This window comes from Ciconia boyciana, chromosome 36, assembly GCF_034638445.1.
Source record: "Ciconia boyciana chromosome 36, ASM3463844v1, whole genome shotgun sequence".
Classification (NCBI taxonomy): Eukaryota; Metazoa; Chordata; class Aves; order Ciconiiformes; family Ciconiidae; genus Ciconia; species Ciconia boyciana.
In genome coordinates this window covers 139,019-160,864 of record NC_132969.1, presented here as the reverse complement: position 1 = coordinate 160,864, position 21,846 = coordinate 139,019, and the positions used below count along the sequence as shown (strand labels likewise).

At 63.7% G+C, this 21,846-nt stretch overlaps 2 protein-coding genes across 2 annotated transcripts in view; both read right to left on the bottom strand.

The window, feature by feature from the left end:
* Positions 1-739: 739 nt before the first annotated feature.
* RUSF1 (RUS family member 1) lies at positions 740-19,804 on the bottom strand. The gene is given in 17 exon segments (XM_072849077.1): positions 740-950; positions 1,968-2,045; positions 4,124-4,260; positions 4,262-4,283; positions 4,465-4,535; positions 4,646-4,703; positions 7,426-7,667; positions 8,729-8,799; positions 9,679-9,780; positions 11,315-11,420; positions 11,582-11,614; positions 12,838-12,883; positions 16,092-16,206; positions 16,826-16,903; positions 17,792-17,913; positions 18,211-18,266; positions 19,722-19,804. Coding segments are annotated over 17 exon segments (1,536 nt in total). The 3' UTR covers positions 740-834.
* The window catches only part of RNF40 (ring finger protein 40), a 34,735-nt gene continuing 32,235 nt past the window's right edge, over positions 19,347-21,846 (bottom strand). Inside the window, 1 exon segment of the mRNA XM_072849076.1 lies at positions 19,347-20,676. Within this exon segment, the coding sequence (XP_072705177.1) occupies positions 20,500-20,676 (177 nt within the window). The 3' untranslated portion in view covers positions 19,347-20,499.

Genomic DNA, 21,846 nt, shown 5'->3' with positions numbered 1-21,846 from the left:
GGCACCAAAATGATCCCAAAATGATCCTGAAAACCCCAAATGAGCCCCAAATAAGCCCAAAATAAGACTAAAACATCCCCAAATAAACCCAAAACTCGTCAAAATGAAGCTAACGAGCCTGAAATGCCCCCAAATTACCTCAAAATCATACAAAACGCCCTCAAATACCCCCTAAAAGCCCCAAATGCCCCCGAACAAGCCCAAACCGAGACTAAAATGCCTCAAAATGAGCCTAAAACAGAACATGAGCCTGAAATGCCCCCAAATTGACTCCAAAACGCCCTGAAACACCCCAAAATGTGCCCCAAACCCACCCAAATCTCTAAAAACCTCAGAATCTCTAAACATTCCCCAAATGAGCCTAAAATACCCCCAAACGGGCCCAAAACAACCAAAAAATGAGGCCTGAACCCCAACCCCCTAAAATAACCCCAAAATGGCCCCAAACGAGCCCCAAATCAGCCCGAAACGCCCCAAAATCAGCCCAAAACGCCCCAAAATGGGAGAGAAACCCCCCGAAATGAGCCTGAAATGCCCCCCCGAGCGCCAAATACCCGAAACGAGCCCAAAATACCCTGAAATGAGCCCAAAATACCCCGAAACGAGCCCCAAATAGCCCCAAATCAACCCAAAACGCCCCCAAGGCGGCGAAAGACTCCAAAATTCTGGGAAAAGGCCCAAAATGCCCCAAATTTCCCTCCCCAACCCCCCGCACGTTTTTATAAATGACCCAAACCGGTGGGTTTTGGACCCGTTGTTGAAAAAATGGCGGTTTCGCCCCCTCCCCCCCCTTCGCCGTTTTGGGGCCGTTCGGGGTCAATCCGGGGGAGCTGGTTATTGGGGGCGGGGCTTGTCCTCCGAGGCCCCGCCCCCTGGCCCCGCCCACTCGAGCTGCCATTCGTCGAGAGCCAGGAGGTGCCGCTGCGTCTCCCAACCGGCGGCCGCCAGCCCTGCGGGGCGGTGACGTCACGGGATGACGCCGCGCGTGATGTCACGGGATGACACGCGTGACATCACGGGATGACGCCGCGCGTGACGATGCGTCACGGCACGTAGCAACGGGGGGGTGGGGAGGGGCAGGGGGCGACGCGTCATAACACGCTATGACACACGTGGTGACACGCGCGATGACACGCGCGACGACACAGGGCGGGGGCGCACGCGACGACAGGCGACGACACGTGTGATGTCACCGGGGGGGGGGCGGGGCTCGGAGGCGGCACGCGCGATGCGGCAAGGGCGCTCCGTGACACGCGTGATGAGCCGGGGGGTGACGCGCGCGACGGCACACGGAGAGGCACTGACACGCGTCGCGACGCGCGGTGATGCGGCGTGACACGGGGAGGGGAAGCGGGGAGGGGACACGCGACGACACACGACGACACGTGGTGACACGCAACAACACGTGACGACACGTGACAGTACACGACGACACGTGGCAACACGCGACAACACGTGATGGTACGCGACAACACGTGGTGACACGCCACAACACGTGACGACACGTGACGGTACACGGTGACATGCAACAACACGTGACGACACGTGATGCTACACGACACGTGGCGACACACCACAACACGTGACGACACGTGATGACACGGGACGTGATAACACGTGACGACACGCGACAACGTGACGACACGTGATGACACATGCCAACACGTGGTAACATGACGACACGCGATGGCAGGCGACATGTGACGACACGTGGCGACACGTGGCAACACACGACGACACACGACGACATGTAATGACGCGACGACACGTGACGACACGTGACGACACGCGACAACACGTGATGACACGTGACGACACGCGACGATACGCAACGACACGCGACGGCCCGGGGGAAGGGGATGTAGGGGGATCTGGCGGGGGAGGGGGGAGGCGAGGGTGTGACCCAAGTACTGCCCCGCTATGACACGCGCGCCGACACACGCGATGACACGCGTGATGACACGTACCGCGCAGGAAGGCGGGGCCCAGCGTGCGCCAGAGGCGGGAGCTCTCGGCCACGACCCCCCAGGGGACCGTCCCCGGCGCTGGGGGGGAACCACGCCCGTCACTGCCCCGGGGACCCCCAAAATCGCCCCCGGGGACCCCCAAAATTGCCCCGGGGACCCCAAAGTTACCCCAGGGGACCCCCAAACCCACCCCAGGGACCCCAAAACTGCCCCCGGGAGCCCAAAATGGCACCGGGGACCCCACAATCGCTCCTGGGGACCCCCAAACCCCCCCAGGGACCCCCAACCCCCCCAGGGCTCCCCAACCCCCAGGGACCCCAAAATGACCCCAGGGACCCCAAACCCACCCCAGGGACCCCAAAATCACCCCAGGGCTCCCCCAACCCCCCAGGGACCCCAAAATGACCTCAGGAACCCCCAACCTCCCTAGGGACCCCAAACCCCCTAGGGACCCCAAAATCACCCCAGGGACCCCAAACCCACCCCAGGGACCCCAAAATCACCCCAGGGCTCCCCCAACCCCCCAGGGACGCCCAAAATGACCTCAGGAACCCCCAACCTCCCTAGGGACCCCAAACCCCCAGGGCTCCCCAAACCCCCCAGGGACCCCAAAATGACCCCAGGGCTCCCCAGACCCCCAGACACCCCAAAATGACCTCAGGAACCCCCAACCTCCCTAGGGACCCCAAAATGACCCCAGGGACCCCAAACCCCCAGGGACCCCAAAATCACCCCAGGGCTCCCCAAACCCCCCAGGGACCCCAAAATGACCTCAGGAACCCCCAACCTCCCCTAGGGACCCCAAACCCCCTAGGGACCCCAAAATGACCCCACGGACCCCAAACCCACCCCAGGGACCCCAAAATCACCCCAGGGCTCCTCCAAACCCCCCAGGGACCCCAAAATGACCTCAGGAACCCCAACCCCCCTAGGGACCCCAAACCCCCAGGGCTCCCCAAACCCCCTAGGGACCCCAAAATGACCCCAGAGACCCCAGACCCCCCCAGACACCCCCAAAATCACCTCAGGGACCCCAAACCTCCCCAGGGACCCCAAAATCACCCCAGGGCTCCCCAAACCCCCCTAGGGACCCCAAAATGACCCCAGGGAACCCCAACCTCCCCTAGGGACCCCAAAATGACCCCAGGGCTCCCCAGACCCCCAGACACCCCCAAAATGACCTCAGGAACCCCCAACCTCCCTAGGGACCCCAAAATGACCTCAGGGACCCCAACCCCCCTAGGGACCCCAAAATCACCCCAGGGATCCCCAAACCCCCAGGGACCCCAAAATGACCTCAGGAACCCCCAACCTCCCTAGGGACCCCAAAATCACCCTAGGGCTCCCCAAACCCCTCCCAGGGACCCCAAAATGACCTCAGGAACCCCCAACCTCCCTAGGGACCCCAAACCCCCTAGGGACCCCAAAATCACCCCAGGGACCCCAAACCCCCCCAGGGACCCCAAAATGACCCCAGGGCTCCCCCAAACCCCCTAGGGACCCCAAAATCACCCCAGGGCTCCCCAAACCCCCTAGGGACCCCAAAATCACCCTAGGGATCCCCAAACCCTCCCAGGGACCCCCAAAATGACCTCAGGAACCCCAACCTCCCTAGGGACCCCAAATCCCCCCAGGGACCCCAAAATCACCCCAGGGACCCCAAAATGACCTCAGGAACCCCCAACCCCCTAGGGACCCCAAAATGACCCCAGGGACCCCAAACCCCCCAGGGACCCCAAAATGACCCCAGAGATCCCCAACCCCCCAGACACCCCCAAAATGACCCCAGAGAACCCCAACCCCCCCAGGGACCCCAAAATCACCCCAGGGCTCCCCAAACCCCCAGGGACCCCAAAATGACCTCAGGAACCCCCAACCCCCTAGGGACCCCAAAATGACCCCAGGGCTCCCCAAACCCCCTAGGGACCCCAAAATGACCCCAGAGACCCCCAACCCCCCAGGGACCCCAAAATGACCCCAGAGACCCCAACCCACCCCAGGGACCCCAAAATCACCCCAGGGCTCCTCCAACCCCCCAGGGACCCCCAAAATGACCTCAGGAACCCCAAACCCCCAGGGACCCCAAAATCACCCCAGGGACCCCAAACCCCCCCAGGGACCCCTCAGGGACCCCAAAACGACCCCAGGGGACTCACGGCAGCGGCGCAGGCGGTGCTGAAGCGGGCGCAGGGCAGCACCCATGGGTGCCCCCGGGGGCAGGTCGGGACCCAGCAGCTCCTCCAGCAGCAGGGCGTGGGCGCAGGCTCGCAGGGGGGTGTCGGGGGAGCCCCCGCCGCAGCCCCACCCCCACCCAGCCTGGGGTGGGGGGGGGGCGGGGGGGGGTCACCCAGACCCCTGGGTCCCCTCCTGGGTCCTCTCCGGGACACGTGGGGACCCCTCCCCCTCCCCCCCCCCAGACATTTGGGGTCCATGGCCCCCCCCCCCAGAAATTTGGGGTGCATGGGACCCCCCCCCCACCCCACCCCTGGGTGCCCACCTTGGGAGGGGCGGAGCACGATGATGTAATCGTCGGCGCCGCATTCTAGCGCTTTCCGGAACTCGGCCTCGCTGGGGGGTGGGGGAGGGGGAGACGTGGATGTCGGGGTCCCCCACCCTAGGGTGCTCCCCCCCCCCAAAATGTGTGGGTGTCATCGCCCCCCCCACCCCGGTCCCCTCACCTCTTGACCAGCCGGTGCAGGGGAGCACCCAGGTGGAGGCTGAGGCGGGTGCTGAAACCTGTGGGGACAGGAAGTGACATCAGGGTGACATCAGAGGGATGGCGGGGTGACGGGTGACAGCGGGGTGACGTCAGGGTGAAGGCGAAGAGAGGGAGCGGAGACGGGGACAGGCGGGGTGACGCAGAGAAGCCACGGGTGACACACGGGGGGTGGCAGCGGGTGAGGCCGGGTGACACAGGGGGTGACACTGGGTGACGTGGGGGTGACACTGGGTGACAAAGGGGTGACACTGGGTGACACCCAGTGACACTGGGTGACGTGGGGGTGACACTGGGTGACACCCAGTGACACTGGGTGATGTGGGGTGACACTGGGTGACACCCAGTGACACTGGGTGATGTGGGGGTGACACTGGGTGACGTAGGGGTGACACTGGGTGATGTGGGGGTGACACTGGGTGACATCTGGTGACACTGGGTGACGTGGGGGTGACACCCAGTGACACTGGGTGACGTGGGGGGGACACTGAGTGACGTGGGGGTGACACTGAGTGACATGGGGGTGACACTGGGTGACGTAGGGGTGACACTGGGTGATGTGGGGGTGACACTGGGTGACATCTGGTGACACTGGGTGACGTGGGGGTGACACTAGGTGACATGGGGGTGACACTGGGTGACGTCTGGTGACACTGGGTGACACCCAGTGACACTGGGTGACATCTGGTGACACTGGGTGATGTGGGGGTGACACCGGGTGACATAGGGGTGACACTGGGTGACGTCTGCTGACACTGGGTGACACGCAGTGACACTGGGTGACGTGGGGGTGATACTGGGTGACACCCAGTGACACTGGGTGACATGGGGGTGACACTGGGTGATGTGGGGGTGACACCGGGTGACATACGGGTGACACTGGGTGACGTCTGGTGACACTGGGTGACGTGGAGGTGACACTGAGTGACATGGGAGTGACACTGGGCGACGCCTGGTGACACTGGGTGACGTGGGGGTGACACTGAGGGACATAGGGGTGACGTTGGGTGACACGGGGGTGACACTGGGCGGTGCCAGGTGACACAAGGTGACGCCAAGCGGTGGTAGGAGATGTGGCGGTGACACTGGGTGACATCGGGTGACACAGTGGGGGGACAACAGGTGACACTGGGTGGCAGTAGGTGACGCGGGGGTGACATGGGGGTAATGCCAGGTAGCACAGGGGTGGCACTGGGTGACACTGGGTGACATGGGGGTGACACCAGGGTGATAGGTGGTGACACTGGGTGACACAGGAAAAACACTGGGTGACATTGGGTGACACTGGGTGGCACGGGAGGGACACTGAGTGACATGAGGGGGACAATGGGTGACATGGGGGTGACACTGGGTGATGCTGGGTGACATGGGGGTGACACCAGGGTGATAGGTGGTGACACTGGGTGACACAGGTGACACAGGAAAAACACTGGGTGACATTGGGTGACACTGGGTGGCACGGGAGGGACACTGAGTGACATGAGGGGGACATTGGGTGACATGGGGGTGACACCGGGTGACACGGGGTGACACTGGCTGACATGGGGGTGACACCAGGGCAGGAGTGACACCAGGTGACACGGGGGTGACACCGGGTGACACTGCGAGGGTGACACCAGGTGACATGGGTGGTTGATACGGGGGTGACACTGAACGACACCGGGTGACACCGGGTGACACTGAGGGGGGTGACACCAGGTAACATGGGGGGTGTCACGGAGAGGTGACACTGGGTGACACCGGGGGGGTGACACAGGGATGGGTGACAACGGGAGGGTGACACTGACATGGGGGAGTCACGGGGTGACACCAGGAGGTGACACCGAGTGACGGGGGGGTGACACCCGGTGCCATGGGGAGGGTGGCAGTGGGTGACACGGGGGAGGGTGACACTGGGTGACGCTAGGTGACATGGGGGTGACATGGAGTGATGGGGGTGAGAGCAGGTGACACAGGGAGGGGTGGCATTAAGTGACACGGGTGACACAGCGGGGGTGACAGCGGGTGACGCTGGGTGACACAGGGGGTGACACCAGGGGGTGACACGGAGGGAGGGTGACATCAGAGGGGGTGACACAGGGGGTTGATGCCGGGGAGGGTGACATGGGGAGGTGACACTGGGGAGGGTGACACCAGAGGGGTGACACCAGAGGGGGTGACACTGGATGAGAGTGACATGGGGGGTGACACCGGGAGCGGGGTGACACTGGCTGGGGTGACACCGGGAGCTGGTGACATGGGGGGTGACACCAGGCGGGGGTGACATGGGGTGCGGTGACACCGCGGGGGGTGTGACATGGGGGGTGACACCAGGGGGTGTGTGACACCGGGGGGTGACACTGGGGGAGAGTGACACCAGGGGTGGGTGACACCAGGGATGGGTGACACTGAGGGGGTGACACCGGGGGGTGACACCGGGGGGTGACATGGGGGTGACATGGGGGGTGACACGGGGGGTGACATGGGGGTGACATGGGGGTGACACTGGGGGGTGACACCAGGGGGGGTGACACCGGGGGGTGACACCAGGGGGGGTGACACGGGGTGCAGTGACACCGGGGGGTGACATGGGGGTGACACTGGGGGGAGGACACCGGGGGGGGTGACACCAGGGGGTGTGACACGGGGTGCAGTGACAGCGGGGGGTGACATGGGGGTGACACGGGGGTGACACTGGGAGGGGTGACACCGGGGGTGACACCGGGGGGTGACATGGGGGTGACACTGGGGGGGGTGACTCACCGGGCAGCAGGGGCTCACGGGGGTTGACCTCCTCGGGCCCGGGGACGGTGACGATGACTCCGCCCTCCCTGGGTGGGTGGGGCCGGGTAGCCCCACCCCCCTGGGCCCCACCCCTCAAGGCCCCGCCCAGGGCGAGGCGGAGGCGGGGCCTGTTGAGGGTGGGCAGGCGCAGGGCCCCCACCGCCCCCAGGTTGGCTCCCAGGTGGGTCCCCAGCAGCAGCGTCACCACCCCCCACGTCACCCTGGGGTTGGGGGGGGGGGTGTCCCCCAAAAATCCGTCACCGGGGGGGGGACACCCCAAAACTCCCATGAGCACTTGGGGCTCCCCAAATTTCCCATCAGCCCCTGGGGGGGACCCCAAAAATCTTCCATCGGGCCCCTCCCCCCCCCCCCCGGAGGAGGGTTGGGGGGCGGGGGGGTGCTGGGGGACCCCAAAACCTTCCCATCAGCCCCCGGGGGGGCCCCAAAACCTCGTCAGGCCCTGGCGGGGTCCCCCCAAACCCCCTCAGCCCCGGGGGGGCCCCAAGGTCCCCATCAGCCCCCGGGGGGGGGCCCCGAACTTGCCCTGGAGCCCCAGGGCCCCCCCCTCCAGCCCAGGCCGCAAAGCCCCGCCCCCTCCTGCTAAGCCCCGCCCCCTCCATTGAGACCCCGCGGTGAAGCCCCGCCCCCTCCCCGGGAACACCGCAGAGGCCCCGCCCCTCCCTGACCCCCGCGGGGCCACGCCCTTGCTAAAGACCCCTCTGAGGCTCCACCCTTCCCCAAGCCCCGCCCCTTTCATGGACTCCCCGAGGCCCCGCCCTCCCTTTAAGCCCCACCCCAGACACATCTCAACGCCTAGGCCCCGCCTCTTCCCTTAAGGCCACACCCCTTCCCGGGAGCTTGCCTCCCTCTCAAGACCCCGCCCCTTCCAAGAAACCCCTCCCCTTCCCCGTGACCACGCCCCTTTCTGGAGCCCCACCTCATTTCTGAGGCTCCTCCCCCTCCCAGTGACCACACCCCTTTCTGGAGCCCCACCCCATTTCCAAGACCCCGCCTCCTTCCCTGAGGCCACGCCCCAACCTCCCACTCACCTCCCTCCCCGAGGCCCCGCCCTTTCCCCCAGGCCCCGCCCTTTCCCCGAACCCCACCCATTCAGGAGACCACGCCCCCCTCCCGAGGCCACACCCCCTAGCCAGCCCCCTTCCTGCAGCCTCCCTCCCTCTCCCCAAAGCCCCACCCCTTCCCGGAGGCCACACCCCCTTCTCAGAGACCACGCCCCCTTCCCAGGCCCCGCCCCCCGCTCCCAGCATGCCCCGGGGCTCACCATGGCCGCCCCTCCAGCAGCGGCAGCAGCAGCAGCGCCAGCAGCAGCCCCGCCCCGTTCACCAGCGTCTCCTGCCCAGTCCCACCAGTACGGCACCAGTAACACCAGTAACCCCCTCCCCCGCACCAGTAAGCCCCGGATGCTGCTGCCCCTCCCCCAGTTGCCCTCCCAGTCCCTCCCCTCCCCCACTGCCCCCAGTATCCCCCAATCCCCTCCCAGTGCCTCCCAGTGCTCCCAGTCCAACCCAGTTGCCCTCCCAGTGCCTCCCCATCACCCCCAGTCCCTCCCAGTCCAACCCAGTTGCCCTCCCAGTGTCCCCCAGTCCTCTCCCAGTTTCTCCTTTTTGTCTCCCAGTTGCCCTCCCAGTCCCTCCCCACCGCCCCCAGTCCCTCCCAGTTGCCCTCCCAGTGCTCCCAGTCCCTTCCCATCGCCCCCAGTCCCTCCCAGTTGCCCTCCCAGTCCCTCCCCATCGCCCCCAGTCCCTCCCAGTTGCCCTCCCAGTGCTCCCAGTCCCTTCCCATTGCCCCCAGTCCCTCCCAGTTGCTCTCCCAGTCCCTTCCCATCGCCCCCAGTCCCTCCCAGTTGCCCTCCCAGTCCCTCCTCACCACCCCCAGTCCCTCCCAGTTGCCCTCCCAGTGCTCCCAGTCCCTCCCCATTGCCCCCAGTCCCTCCCAGTTGCCCTCCCAGTCCTTCCCCATCGCCCCCAGTCCCTCCCAGTTGCCCTCCCAGTCCTTCCCCATCGCCCCCAGTCCCTCCCAGTTGCCCTCCCAGTCCCTCCCCATCGCCCCAGTCCCTCCCCACCGCCCCAGTCCCTCCCAGTTGCCCTCCCAGTGCTCCCAGTCCCACCCACTTGCCCTCCCAGTCCCTCCCCATCGCCCACCCTCCCTCTCGCTGCCCCCCAGTCCCCTCCCAGTGCCTCCCAGTCCCTCCCAGTGCTCCCAGTGCCCTACCTGGCTGCTGTCCTTGGCGGCCACGTCGGCCATGTTGTCCCGCCGCGCCTGGTGCACGGCCAGCGCCGCCCGCGTGGCCCCGCCCGCCACTCCCACAATGCACTGGGGTGGGACACCCGCCTCACCCAGTGCTCCCCAGTATCCCCCAGTATCCCCCAGTGCCGCCCCACATCCCCAGTGTCCCCCAGCGCCTCCCAGTAGCGCCCAGTATATCCCAGCAGCCCTCAGTGCCTCCCAGTATCGCCCCAACGTCACCCCAGTGCCTCCCAGTATCCCCCCAGTGCCTCCCAGTATCCCCCAGTATCACTCCAGTGACTCCATTTCCCCCAGCATGATCCCAGTGCCTCCCAGTATCCTCCCAGTGCCACCCAGTATCCCCCTGCTGTCTCCCAGTATCCCCCAGTGACGCCCCAGTGCCTCCCAGTAGCGCCCAGTATATCCCAGCAGCCCTCAGTGCCTCCCAGTATCCCCCCAGTGCCTCCCAGTATCCCCCAGTATCACCCCAGTGACTCCATTTCCCCCAGCATGATCCCAGTGCCTCCCAGTATCCTCCCAGTGCCACCGAGTATCCCCCTGCTGTCTCCCAGTATCCCCCAGTGACGCCCCAGTGCCTCCCAGTAGCGCCCAGTATATCCCAGCAGCCCTCAGTGCCTCCCAGTTTCCCCCAGTATCACCCCACCACCTCCCGGTACCCCCCCAGTGCCTCCCAGTTTCCCCAGCATCACCCCAGCACCTCCCAATATCCTCCCAGTGTCTCCCAGTACCACCCCAGTGCCTGCCCAGTACCTCCCAGGGTCCCCCAGTGCCTCCCAGCATCCCCCAGTGCCTCCCAGTATGCTCCAGTACCTCCCAGTATCCCCAGTACCACCCCAGTGCCTCCCAGTTTCCCCCAATATGACCACAGTGCCTCCCAGTGTCCCCCCAGTGCCTCCCATTATACCCCAGCCTCACCCAGTACCCTCCCAGTATCACCCCAGTACCCCCAGTTTCCCCCAGTACCCTCCCAGTATCACCCCAGTGCCCCCAGTTTCCCCAGTACCCTCCCAGTATCGCCCCAGTACCCCCAGTACCCTCCCAGTATCGCCCCAGTACCCCCAGTACCCTCCCAGTATCACCGCAGTGCCCCCAGTTTCCCCAGTACCCTCCCAGTATCGCCGCAGTGCCCCCAGTACCTCCCAGTATCCTCCCAGTACCACCCCAGTGCCTCCCAGTTTCCCCAGTACCCTCCCAGTATCGCCCCAGTGCCCCCAGTACCCTCCCAGTATCACCCCAGTGCCCCCCAGTTTCCCCAGTACCCTCCCAGTATCGCCCCAGTGCCCCCAGTTTCCCCAGTACCCTCCCAGTATCACCCCAGTACCCCCAGTACCCTCCCAGTATCGCCCCAGTGCCCCCAGTTTCCCCCAGTACCCTCCCAGTATCGCCCCAGTACCCCCAGTACCCTCCCAGTATTGCCGCAGTGCCCCCAGTTTCCCCAGTACCCTCCCAGTATCGCCCCAGTGCCCCCAGTACCCTCCCAGTATCACCCCAGCGCCTCCCAGTATCCCCCAGTAACTCCCCAGTGCCCCCCCTCTCCCCCTCCCGCTCCCGCCAGGCGCGATGGGCGTGGCGATGGGCGTGGCGATGGGCGTGGCGTTACCTTGGTCGCCGCCGCCAGCGTCAGGAGGGCGGGGCCGGCGCGCGGCCAGGAGGGCGCCAGCAGCTCCAGCACGAGCGCCGCGTCATTCAGCACGTCAGCCGCCAGCCTGGGCGGGGCCTCCGTGTCACGTGGGGGGGGGGCGGGGCCTCCACGGTAAGGGGAGGGGGCGGTGCTGACGCGAGGCGGGGCTTTGAGGAGGGAGGCGGGGCTTCAAAGGAGGTGGGCGTGGCTTCGCGGGGGCGGGGCCTGGAGGGGGCGGGGACTCACCGCCACTGCTTGGCCTCGCAGTCCAGGCGGCTCCTGCGGGGGGGATCCCAGTGCTCCCAGTAAGGCCCAGTGCTCCCAGTAAGGCCCAGTGCCCCCTCCCAGCAGCTCCCAGTGCTCCCAGTATCTCCCAGTGCCGCCTCCCAGTAACTCCCAGAGCTCCCAGTAAGGCCCCGTGCCCCCTCCCAGCAGCTCCCAGTTACTCCCAGTGCCGCCTCCCAGTAACTCCCAGTGCTCCCAGTAAGGCCCAGTGCCACCTCTCAGTAACTCCCAGTGCTCCCAGTATCTCCCAGCGCTGCCTCCCAGTACGTCCCAGTGCTCCCAGTAACTCCCAGTAACTCCCAATAACTCCCAGTGCCTCCCAGTCCATCCCAGTGTCCCCCTCATGCTCCCAGTGCTCTCCCAGTCCATCCCAGTCCCCTCTCAGTCCATCCCAGTTCCCTCCCAGTCCCCTCCCAGTCCATCCCAGTGGGCCCCCAGTCCATCCCAGTTCCCTCCCAGTCCCCTCCCAGTCCATCCCAGTGCCCCCCCAGTCCCCTCCCAGTGCCTCCCAGTCCATCCCAGTCCCTCCCATTCCCCTCCCAGTCCGTCCCAGTCCCTCCCATTCCCCTCCCAGTGCCTCCCAGTCCATCCCAGTGCCTCCCAGTCCCAGTGCCTCCCCAGTCCCTCCCAGTCCCCTCCCAGTGCCTCCCAGTTCCCTCCCAGTCCATCCCAGTGCCCCCCCAGTCCATCCCAGTCCCCTCCCAGTGCCTCCCAGTCCATCCTAGTCCCTCCCAGTGCCTCCCCAGTCCATCCGTTCCCTCCCAGTCCACCCCAGTCCCCTCCCAGTCCATCCCAGTGCCCTCCCAGTCCATCCCAGTGCCTCCCAGTGCCTCCCAGTCCCTCCCACTCCCCCCCAGTCCCTCCCAATCCCCCCCCAGTCCCCTCCCAGTGCCCCCCAGTCCCCCAGTCCCTCCCAGTGCCCCCAGGCCCTCCCAATCCCCCAGTCCCCTCCCAGTGCCCCCCAGTAGCTCCCAGTCCCCCAGTCCATCCCAGTCCCCCCCAGTCCCCTCCCAATCTCCCCCCAGTCCCCCCAGTCCCCCAGTCCCCTCCCAGTGCCCCCCAGTCCCCTCCCAATCCCCCCAGTCCCTCCCAGTGCCCCCCCAGTCCCTCCCAGTGCCCCCCCAGTCCATCCCAGTCCCCCCCAGTCCCCCCAGTCCCTCCCAGTGCCCCCCCAGTCCATCCCAGTCCCCCCCAGTCCCCCCAGTGCCCCCGCTCACCCCTGCAGCCAGGCGAAGGTGATGCGCGTCACCATCCCCACCCCGTCTGCGGGGCAGCGGTTTTGGGGTGAAAAGGGGCGATTTGGGGTCCGGGGGGCGAGGGGGGAGGGGGCGCTGGGCCCGATCCGGGGGGCAACTGGGGGGGGAACTGGGAGATGTGGGGTCAAACTGGGAGATTTTGGGGTCAAACTGGGAGATTTTGGGTGAAACTGGGAGATTTTGGGGTGGAACTGGGAGATTTTGGGGTCAAACTGGGAGATTTTGGGTGAAACTGGGAGATTTTGGGGTGAAACTGGGAGATTTGGGGTCAGAACTGGGACATTTTGGGGTCAAACTGGGAGATTTTGGGGTGGAACTGGGAGATTTTGGGTGAAACTGGGAAATTTGGGGGTGGAACTGGGAGATTTTGGGGTAGAACTGGGAGATTTGGAGTCGGAACTGGGAGATTTGTGGATGGAACTGGGAGATTTTGGGGTCAAACTGGGAGATTTTGGGTCAAACTGGGAGATTTGGGGTCAAACTGGGAGAGTTGGGGCCAAACTGGGAGAGTTTGGGTCGGAACTGGGAGATTTTGGGTCAAACTGGGAGATTTGGGGTGGAACTGGGAGATTTTGGGTCAAACTGGGAGAGCTGGGGTCAAACTGTGAAATTTTGGGTCAAACTGGGAGATTTTGGGGTGGAACTGGGAGATTTTGGGTGAAACTGGGAAATTTGGGGGTGGAACTGGGAGATTTTGGGGTCAAACTGGGAGATTTGGGGTGGAACTGGGAGATTTTGGGGTCAAACTGGGAGATTTGGGGTCGGAACTGGGAGATTTTGGGTCAAACTGGGAGATTTTGGGGTGAAACTGGGAGATTTTGGGGTCAAACTGGGAGATTTGTGGATGGAACTGGGAGATTTTGGGGTGAAACTGGGAGATTTTGGGTCAAACTGGGAGATTTGTGGATGGAACTGGGAGATTTTGGGGTCAAACTGGGAGATTGTGGGTCAAACTGGGAGATTTTGGGGTGAAAATGGGAGATTTTGGGGTCAAACTGGGAGATTTGTGGGTGAAACTGGGAGATTTTGGGTCAAACTGGGAGATTTGTGGATGGAACTGGGAGATTTTGGGGTCAAACTGGGAGATTGTGGGTCAAACTGGGAGATTTTGGGGTGAAAATGGGAGATTTTGGGGTCAAATTGGGAAATTTGGGGGTGGAACTGGGAGATTTTGGGGTCAAACTGGGAGATTTTGGGGTCAAATTGGGAAATTTGGGGTGGAACTGGGAGATTTTGGGGTCAAACTGGGAGATTTTGGGGCGGAACTGGGAGATTTGGGGTCAAACTGGTAGATTTTGGGGTAGAACTGGGAGATTTTGGGGTCAAACTGGGAGATTTTGGGGTCGGAACTGGGAGATTTGGGGTCAAACTGGGAGATTTTGGGGTGGAACTGGGAGATTTTGGGGTCAAACTGGGAGACTTGGGGTCAAACTGGGAGATTTTGGGGTCAAACTGGGAGATTTTGGGGTGGAACTGGGAGATTTGGGGTCAGAACTGGGACATTTTGGGGTCAAACTGGGAGAACTGGGGTCAAACTCGGAGATTTTGGGTCAAACTGGGAGATTTGGGGTTGGAACTGGGAGATTTGGGGTCAAACTGGGAGATTTTGGGGTGAAACTGGGAGATTTTGGGGTCAAACTGGGAAATCTGAGGGTGGAACTTGAAGATTTTGGGGTCAAACTGGGAGATTTTGGGTCAAACTGGGAGATTTGTGGATGGAACTGGGAGATTTTGGGGTCAAACTGGGAGATTGTGGGTCAAACTGGGAGATTTTGGGGTGAAAATGGGACATTTTGGGGTGGAACTGGGAGATTTTGGGGTCAAACTGGAAGAGTTGGGGTCAAACTGGGAGATTTGGGGTGGAACTGGGAGATTTGGGGTCGGAACTGGGAGATTTTGGGGTCAAACTGGGAGAACTGGGGTCAAACTGGGAGAGTTGGGGTCAAACTGGAAGAGTTTGGGTCGGAACTGGGACATTTTGGGGTCAAACTGGGAGATTTGGGGTGGAACTGGGAGATTTTGGGTCAAACTGGGAGAGCTGGGGTCAAACTGGGAGATTTTGGGTCAAACTGGGAGATTTGGGGTCGGAACTGGGAGATTTTGGGGTCAAACTGGGAGATTTTGGGGTGGAACTGGGAGATTTTGGAGTCAAACTGGGAGATTTTGGGGTCCGAGAGAGATTTTGGGCTGAAATGGAGCGATTTTGGTGGTGCTAGAGCAGATTTTGGGGTCAAACTGGGACATTTTGGGGTGAAATTTGGAGATTTTTGGGGTCCACAAGGGATTTTGGGGTGAAAGGGAGCGATTTTGGGGTGCTGGAGCAAGATTTTGGGGTGAAACCGGGACATTTTGGGGTCAAACTGGGACATTTTGGGGTTCCAAGAGAAATTTAGGATGAAACGGAGAAATTTTGGGGGTGCTGGAACAGATTTTGGGGTGAAACTGGGACATTTTGGGGTCAAACTGGGACATGTTGGGGTGAAACTTGGAAATTTTGGGGGTCCGCAAGGGATTTTGGGGTGAAAGGGAGCGATTTTGGGGTGCTTGAGCAGATTTTGGGGTGAAATTGGGACATTTTGGGGTCAAACTGGGAGATTTTGGGGTCCAAGAGAGATTTTGGGCTGAAATGGAGCGATTTTGGTGGTGCTAGAGCAGATTTTGGGGTCAAACTGGGACATTTTGGGGTGAAATTTGGAGATTTTGGGGGTCCGCAAGGGATTTTGGGGTGAAAGGGAGCGATTTTGGGGTGCTGGAGCAGATTTTGGGGTGAAACTGGGACATTTTGGGGTTCCAAGAGAAATTTAGGGTGAAATGGAGAAATTTTGGGGGTGCCTGAGCAGATTTTGGGGTGAAACTGGGACATTTTGGGGTCAAACTGGGACATGTTGGGGTGAAACTTGGAAATTTTGGGGTCCGCAAGGGATTTTGGGGTGAAAGGGAGCGATTTTGGGGTGCTGGAGCAGATTTTGAGGTGAAACCGGGACATTTTGGGGTCAAACGGGGACATTTTGGGGTTCCAAGAGAAATTTAGGATGAAATGGAGGAATTTTGGGGGTGCCTGAGCAGATTTTGGGGTGAAACTGGGAGATTTTGGGGTCCGAGAAGGATTTTGGGGTGAAATGAAGGGATTTTAGGGGTGCCGGAGCAGATTTTGGGGTGAAACGGGGAGATTTTGGGGGGAGGCTGGGGGGTCCCGGGGTTCGGGGGCCACTCACCCCGCAGCACCCAGGCCAGGGTGGCCCCGGTGACGGTGGCCGCGCTGTCCCCCACCCCCACGGCCTGCAGCACGGCCCGGGTGGCCAGGGCGCCCGTCAGGGTGCTGCACAGCGCCTGCCCAGTGCTCCCAGTTACCTCCCAGTTACCTCCCAGTAACCCCCCGCTCACTCCCTACCCCTCCCGCCTCCCTCCCAGTGACCCCCCCGCCCACCCCACCTCCCTCCCAGTAGCTCCCAGCCGCCTCCCGGTGCCTCCCAGTTACGCCCCAGTGTCCCCCACGTCATCCCAGTGCTCCCAGTCACCTCCCAGTAACTCCCCACTCACTCCCTGCTCCTCGCTCTCCCTCCCAGTTACCTTCCAGTAGCCCCCAGCTGCCTCCCAGTTACACTCCAGTGCCCCCCAGCCCATCCCAGTGTTCCCAGCTGCTGCCCAGTTACCTCCCAGTACTCCTTGCCCACCCCACCTCCCTCCCAGTCACTCCCCAGTCCCTCCCAGTGCCCCCCAGTCCACCCCAGTAGCCCCCAGCCGCCTCCCACTTACCTCCCAGCGCCCCCCAGTCCATCCCAGTACTCCCAGTTACCACCCAGTGCCCCCACCCACCCTTCCTCCCTCCCAGTCCCTCCCAGTAGCCCCCAACTGCCTCCCAGTCCCCTCCCAGTGCCCCCAGTCCATCCCAATGCCCCCAGTCCCCTCCCAGTGCCCCCAGTCCCCTCCCAGTCCCTCCCAGTGCCACCTGGAGTGCGTCCCAGCACTGGTACTGGAGGTAGTCGGGGCTGACGCTCTCGGGGTACCCCTGGGGCAGCAGCACCCGCTGGGGGGACACGGGGTCAGGGACACCCGGGGACCCCAAATTCCCCTGGGACCCCCAAACCCCTTGGGCCCCCAGGACCCCCAGCACCCCAATAACCCCCCAACCCCCATTTCCCCCCCAGCACCCCGATATCCCCCAGGGACCCCCAGCACCCCAATATCTCCCCCTCAGGACCCCATTAGCCCCCCGAACCCCAATAACCCCCCAAACCCCCACTTGTCCCCCCGGACCCCACTTCCCCCCAGCACCCCAATATCCCCCCATTTGCCCCCCAGCACCCCAATATTCCATTCCCCCCAGCACCCCATTTTCCCCCAGCACCCCAATATCCCCCATTCTCCCCCAGCACCCCGATATCCCCCACTTCCCCCCAGCACCCCGATATCCCCCATTTTCCCCCCAGCACCCCGATATCCCCCCATTTGCTCCCCCAGCACCCCGATATCCCCCAGGGATCCCCCAGCACCCCAATATCCCCCACTTCCCCCAGCACCCCGATATCCCCCCATTTGCCCCCCCAGCACCCCGATATCCTCCCATTTCCCCCCCAGCACCCCATTCCCCCAGCACCCCGATATCCCCCACTTTCCCCCAGCACCCCAATATCCCCCACTTCCCCCCCCAGCACCCCGATATCCCCCCATTTCCCCCAGCACCCCAATATCCCCCATTCTCCCCCCAGCACCCCGATATCCCCCAGGGATCCCCCAGCACCCCAATATCCCCCACTTCCTCCCAGCACCCCGATATCCCCTCATTTTCCCCCCAGCACCCCGATATCCCCCATTTCCTCCCAGCACCCCATTCCCCCCAGCACCCCATTTCCCCCAGCACCCCAATGTCCCCCACTTCCCCCCAGCACCCCGCTATCCCCCGTCCCCCTCTCACGGCGGCGGCGCGGCGCAGGCAGGACTGCGGGCAGGCGCCGGGGGGACGAGGCGCTGGAGCCCCCCGGGGTCCCCCGATAGCGGGCGGCCTCGCGGGGACCCCACAGCTCCCGGCAGAGGGGGCGTGGGGGGCCTGGGGGAGGGGGGACACAGACGACATGGGGGACACTGGGGGACACTGGGGTGTCCCTTGGGGCGGCGGGGGACGTGGAAGGATGGGGGGGGGTTGGGGGGACATCGAGGGATGGGGGTGGGTTGGGACAATGGGGGGCCATGGGGGTGGGGGACCATGGGGGACATTTTGTGGGGTAGGGGGCTTGAGGTGGAACATGGGGGGACATTTAGGGGGCATGGGGGGATATTTGGGGGTGGGGGGCACATTTGGGGGCAGGGGGGTTGGGGGCCATTGGGGGACGTTGTGGGGGCGTGGGGGTGGGGAAAGGGTCTTGGGGGGCCATGGGGGAATGTTTGGGGGGCTGTGGGGGTGGGGGATATTTGGGGGTATGGGGGGACATTTGGCAGGGCTATGGGCGGTAAGGGGTTTGGGGGGCCATGGGGAGGTGGGGACATTTGGGGGCATAGGGGTTGGGAGGCGTCTTGGGGGGCTATGGGGGGTGGGGGAATATTTAGGGGTGGGGGGACATGTGGGGGGCATGGGTATGGGGGACATTGGGGGGTATGGGGGGCTTGGGGGCCGTGGGACACACACACAGAGGTGGGGGGTGGGGGGATTTTGGGGGCAATGGGGGTCAGGGGTCTTGAGGGGGCCATGGGGGTGGAGAAGACATTTGGGGGCATGGGGGAAATTTGGGGGGCAGGGGGCTGGGGGACATTTGGGGGGTACGGGGGTCACTTGGGGACACCGGGGGGACATTGGGGGGGGTCACTTGGGGCCGTGGGGGGTCACGGAGGGGTCCCACGGGGGGGGTCTCGGGTCCCGCCCCCCCCCCGGTACCCTCCGGTGGTTCCATCCCGCGTCGCCGCCAGCCGCGGGGCCTGACGGGAAGGGGCGGGCGGGGCGGGGCCTGCTGGCGCGGCGCGCTTCCGGGCGGCGGGCTGGGCCGGCGGTCCGCCAGGTATCTATGGTCTCCGTTGAGGCGGGTTAGGCGGGAGGTCCTCCACGCCTCTATGGTCTCCGAATGGGACAGTCTGTGCGGACAGCCGGCCCCGTCTCTATCATCTCACGGTAGGACGCTCTAGTAGGGAGGCTCGCCAACTCTATGGGTTCCGCTGGGACAGTCTAGGAGGAAGGTCCTCCAACTCAATGGCCTCCCCCAGCGGCCACTCTAGGAGAACTGTCCGCCGGCGCTCTATGGTTGCCAGCGTGGTGCCACGTCTCTGTGGTTCCATGGGACGCTCTAGGCCCGCCCCCCCCCCCCCCCATGGTCATGCGGACACTCCGGTACCTCTTCCCCGCCTCTCTATGGTACCATAGCCTACTCAAAGCCACCTCCCCCCGTCTCTATGGTCACATGGCCCCTCTGGAGCCTCTTCCCTCCCCTCTCTATGGTCTCACCCCACCTTGGGTGACCCCAGCAGCGACGCGCAGCCACGGCCACAGCTCCAAGCGCTTTATTGGGTGGGACGAGGGGGGGGGACGGGACAGGGAGGTGTGGGGCCACCAACAGGTCACCATGGGGCACCCATGGGTGCCATGGGTCACCTTGGGGCACCCATGGGTGTCATCAGGCACCCACGGGTCACCACAAGGTTCACCGACGCAGACCTGAGGCAAGCTGTGGTCCTCCAAGGTGGTGGTGACCCACCTTCAAGACCGGCGGTTCACCGTGGGGCACCCACGGGTGCTGTGGGTCACCTCGGGGCAACCTTAAGTGCCGTGGGGCACCCATGGGTGGCCAAGGATCACCATGGGGTTCAGCGCACATGGACATGAAGGAACCCCATGGTCATCCAAGGTGATGTTGACCCACCTGCAAGGCTCATGGTTGACCGTGGGGCACTCAAGGTGCTGGGGGTCACCTTGGGGCACCCATAGGTCTCGTGGGGCACCCATGGGTGGCCAAGGATCACCATGGGGTTCAGCTCACACAGACACAGACAAAAATATGGTCCTCCAAGGTTGAGGTTGACCCACCTCCAAGACCCACAGCTGGCTGGGGAGCACCTGTGGTTGACCACGGAGCACCCATGGGTGCAGTGGGTCGCTATGGGGCACCTATAGGTCTCGTGGGGCACCCATGGGTGGCCGAGGATCATCACGGGGTTCAGCTCACACAGACACAGAGGGAACCGTGGTCCTCCAAGGTGGTGGTGATCCACCTCCAAGGCCCACGGTTGACCACGGAGCACCCATGGGTGCAGTGGGTCGCTATGGGGCACCTATAGGTCTCGTGGGGCACCCATGGGTGGCCGAGGATCATCACGGGGTTCAGCTCACACAGACACAGAGGGAACCGTGGTCCTCCAAGGTGGTGGTGATCCACCTCCAAGGCCCACGGTTGACCACGGAGCACCCATGGGTGCAGTGGGTCGCTATGGGGCACCTATAGGTCTCGTGGGGCACCCATGGGTGGCCGAGGATCATCACGGGGTTCAGCTCACACAGACACAGAGGGAACCGTGGTCCTCCAAGGTGGTGGTGATCCACCTCCAAGGCCCACGGTTGGACAAGGAGCACCCGCAGTTGGCTCGGGGAGCACCCACGGGTGCCGCGGGGCACCGTTGGGTGCCGTGGGGCGGCCGTGGGGCTCAGCTGATGTAGACGCGGTGGAAGTCGTGGGCGCCGAAGGCGGCGTTGCACTTGGGGCACTTGCGCTGGCGGGTGTCGTAGCGGCTCTTGACGCACTCGAAGCAGAAGACGTGGAAGCACTTGGTGAGGACGGCGTCCTTCTTGCGGGCGTTGCAGCACGGGCAGGTCAGGCGGGCCTGGGGGATGGGGCAAGATGGCCGTCAACCCCGCTGGGGCACCCTGTCACCTGCCTCCTGGCACCCATGGGTGCTCCGGGCCCACCCATGCTCTTCCAAGCCCACCCTGAGGTTCTGCAAGCCCACCTTGAGGTTCTCCAAGCCCAACCTGAGATCCTACAACCCTACGGGAGATGGTGGAGAGGCAACGGGGAGAGCGGGACAAGATGGCTGGTGGCCCCACGGCGTGACATGGAGCACCCATGGGTGCTCCAGCCCCACCCAAGGTCCTGCAACCCCCACCCAAGGTCCTCCAACCCCTTCCTAAAGTCCTCCAGCCCTACCCATGGGTGCTCCAGCCCCACCTAAGGTCCTCCAACCCCACCCAAGCTCCTCCAACTCCCATCCAAAGATCTCCAACCCCACCCAAAGTCCTCCAGAACCCACCCATGGGTGCTCCAGCCCCACCTAAAGTCCTCCAGAACCCACCCATGGGTGCTCCAGCCCCACCCAAGGTCCTGCAACCCCCACCCAAGGTCCTCCAACCCCTTCCTAAAGTCCTCCAGCCCTACCCATGGGTGCTCCAGCCCCACCTAAGGTCCTCCAACCCCACCCAAGCTCCTCCAACTCCCATCCAAAGATCTCCAACCCCACCCAAAGTCCTCCAGCACCCACCCATGGGTGCTCCAGCCCCACCCAAGGTCCTGCAACCCCCACCCAAGGTCCTCTAACAGGTTCCTAAAGTTCTCCAGCCCTACCCATGGGTGCTCCAGCCCCACCTAAAGTCTTCCAACCCCACCCAAGCTCCTCCAACTCCATCCAAAGACCTCCAACCCCACCCAAAGTCCTCCAGAACCCCCCCATGGGTCCTCCAACCCCACCCAAAGTCCTTCAGCACCCACCCATGGGCCCTCCAACCCCACTGCAAGGTCCTCCAGCCCCACCCAAAGACCTCCAACTCCACCCAAAGTCCTTCAGCACCCACCCATGGGCCCTCCAACCCCACTGCAAGGTCCTCCAGCCCCACCCAAAGACCTCCAACTCCACCCAAAGTTCTCCAGCACCCACCCATGGGCCCTCCAACCCCACTGCAAGGTCCTCCAGCCCCACCCAAAGACCTCCAACCCCACCCGAAGTCCTTCAGCACCCACCCATGGGTCCTCCAACCCCACTGCAAGGTCCTCCAGCCCC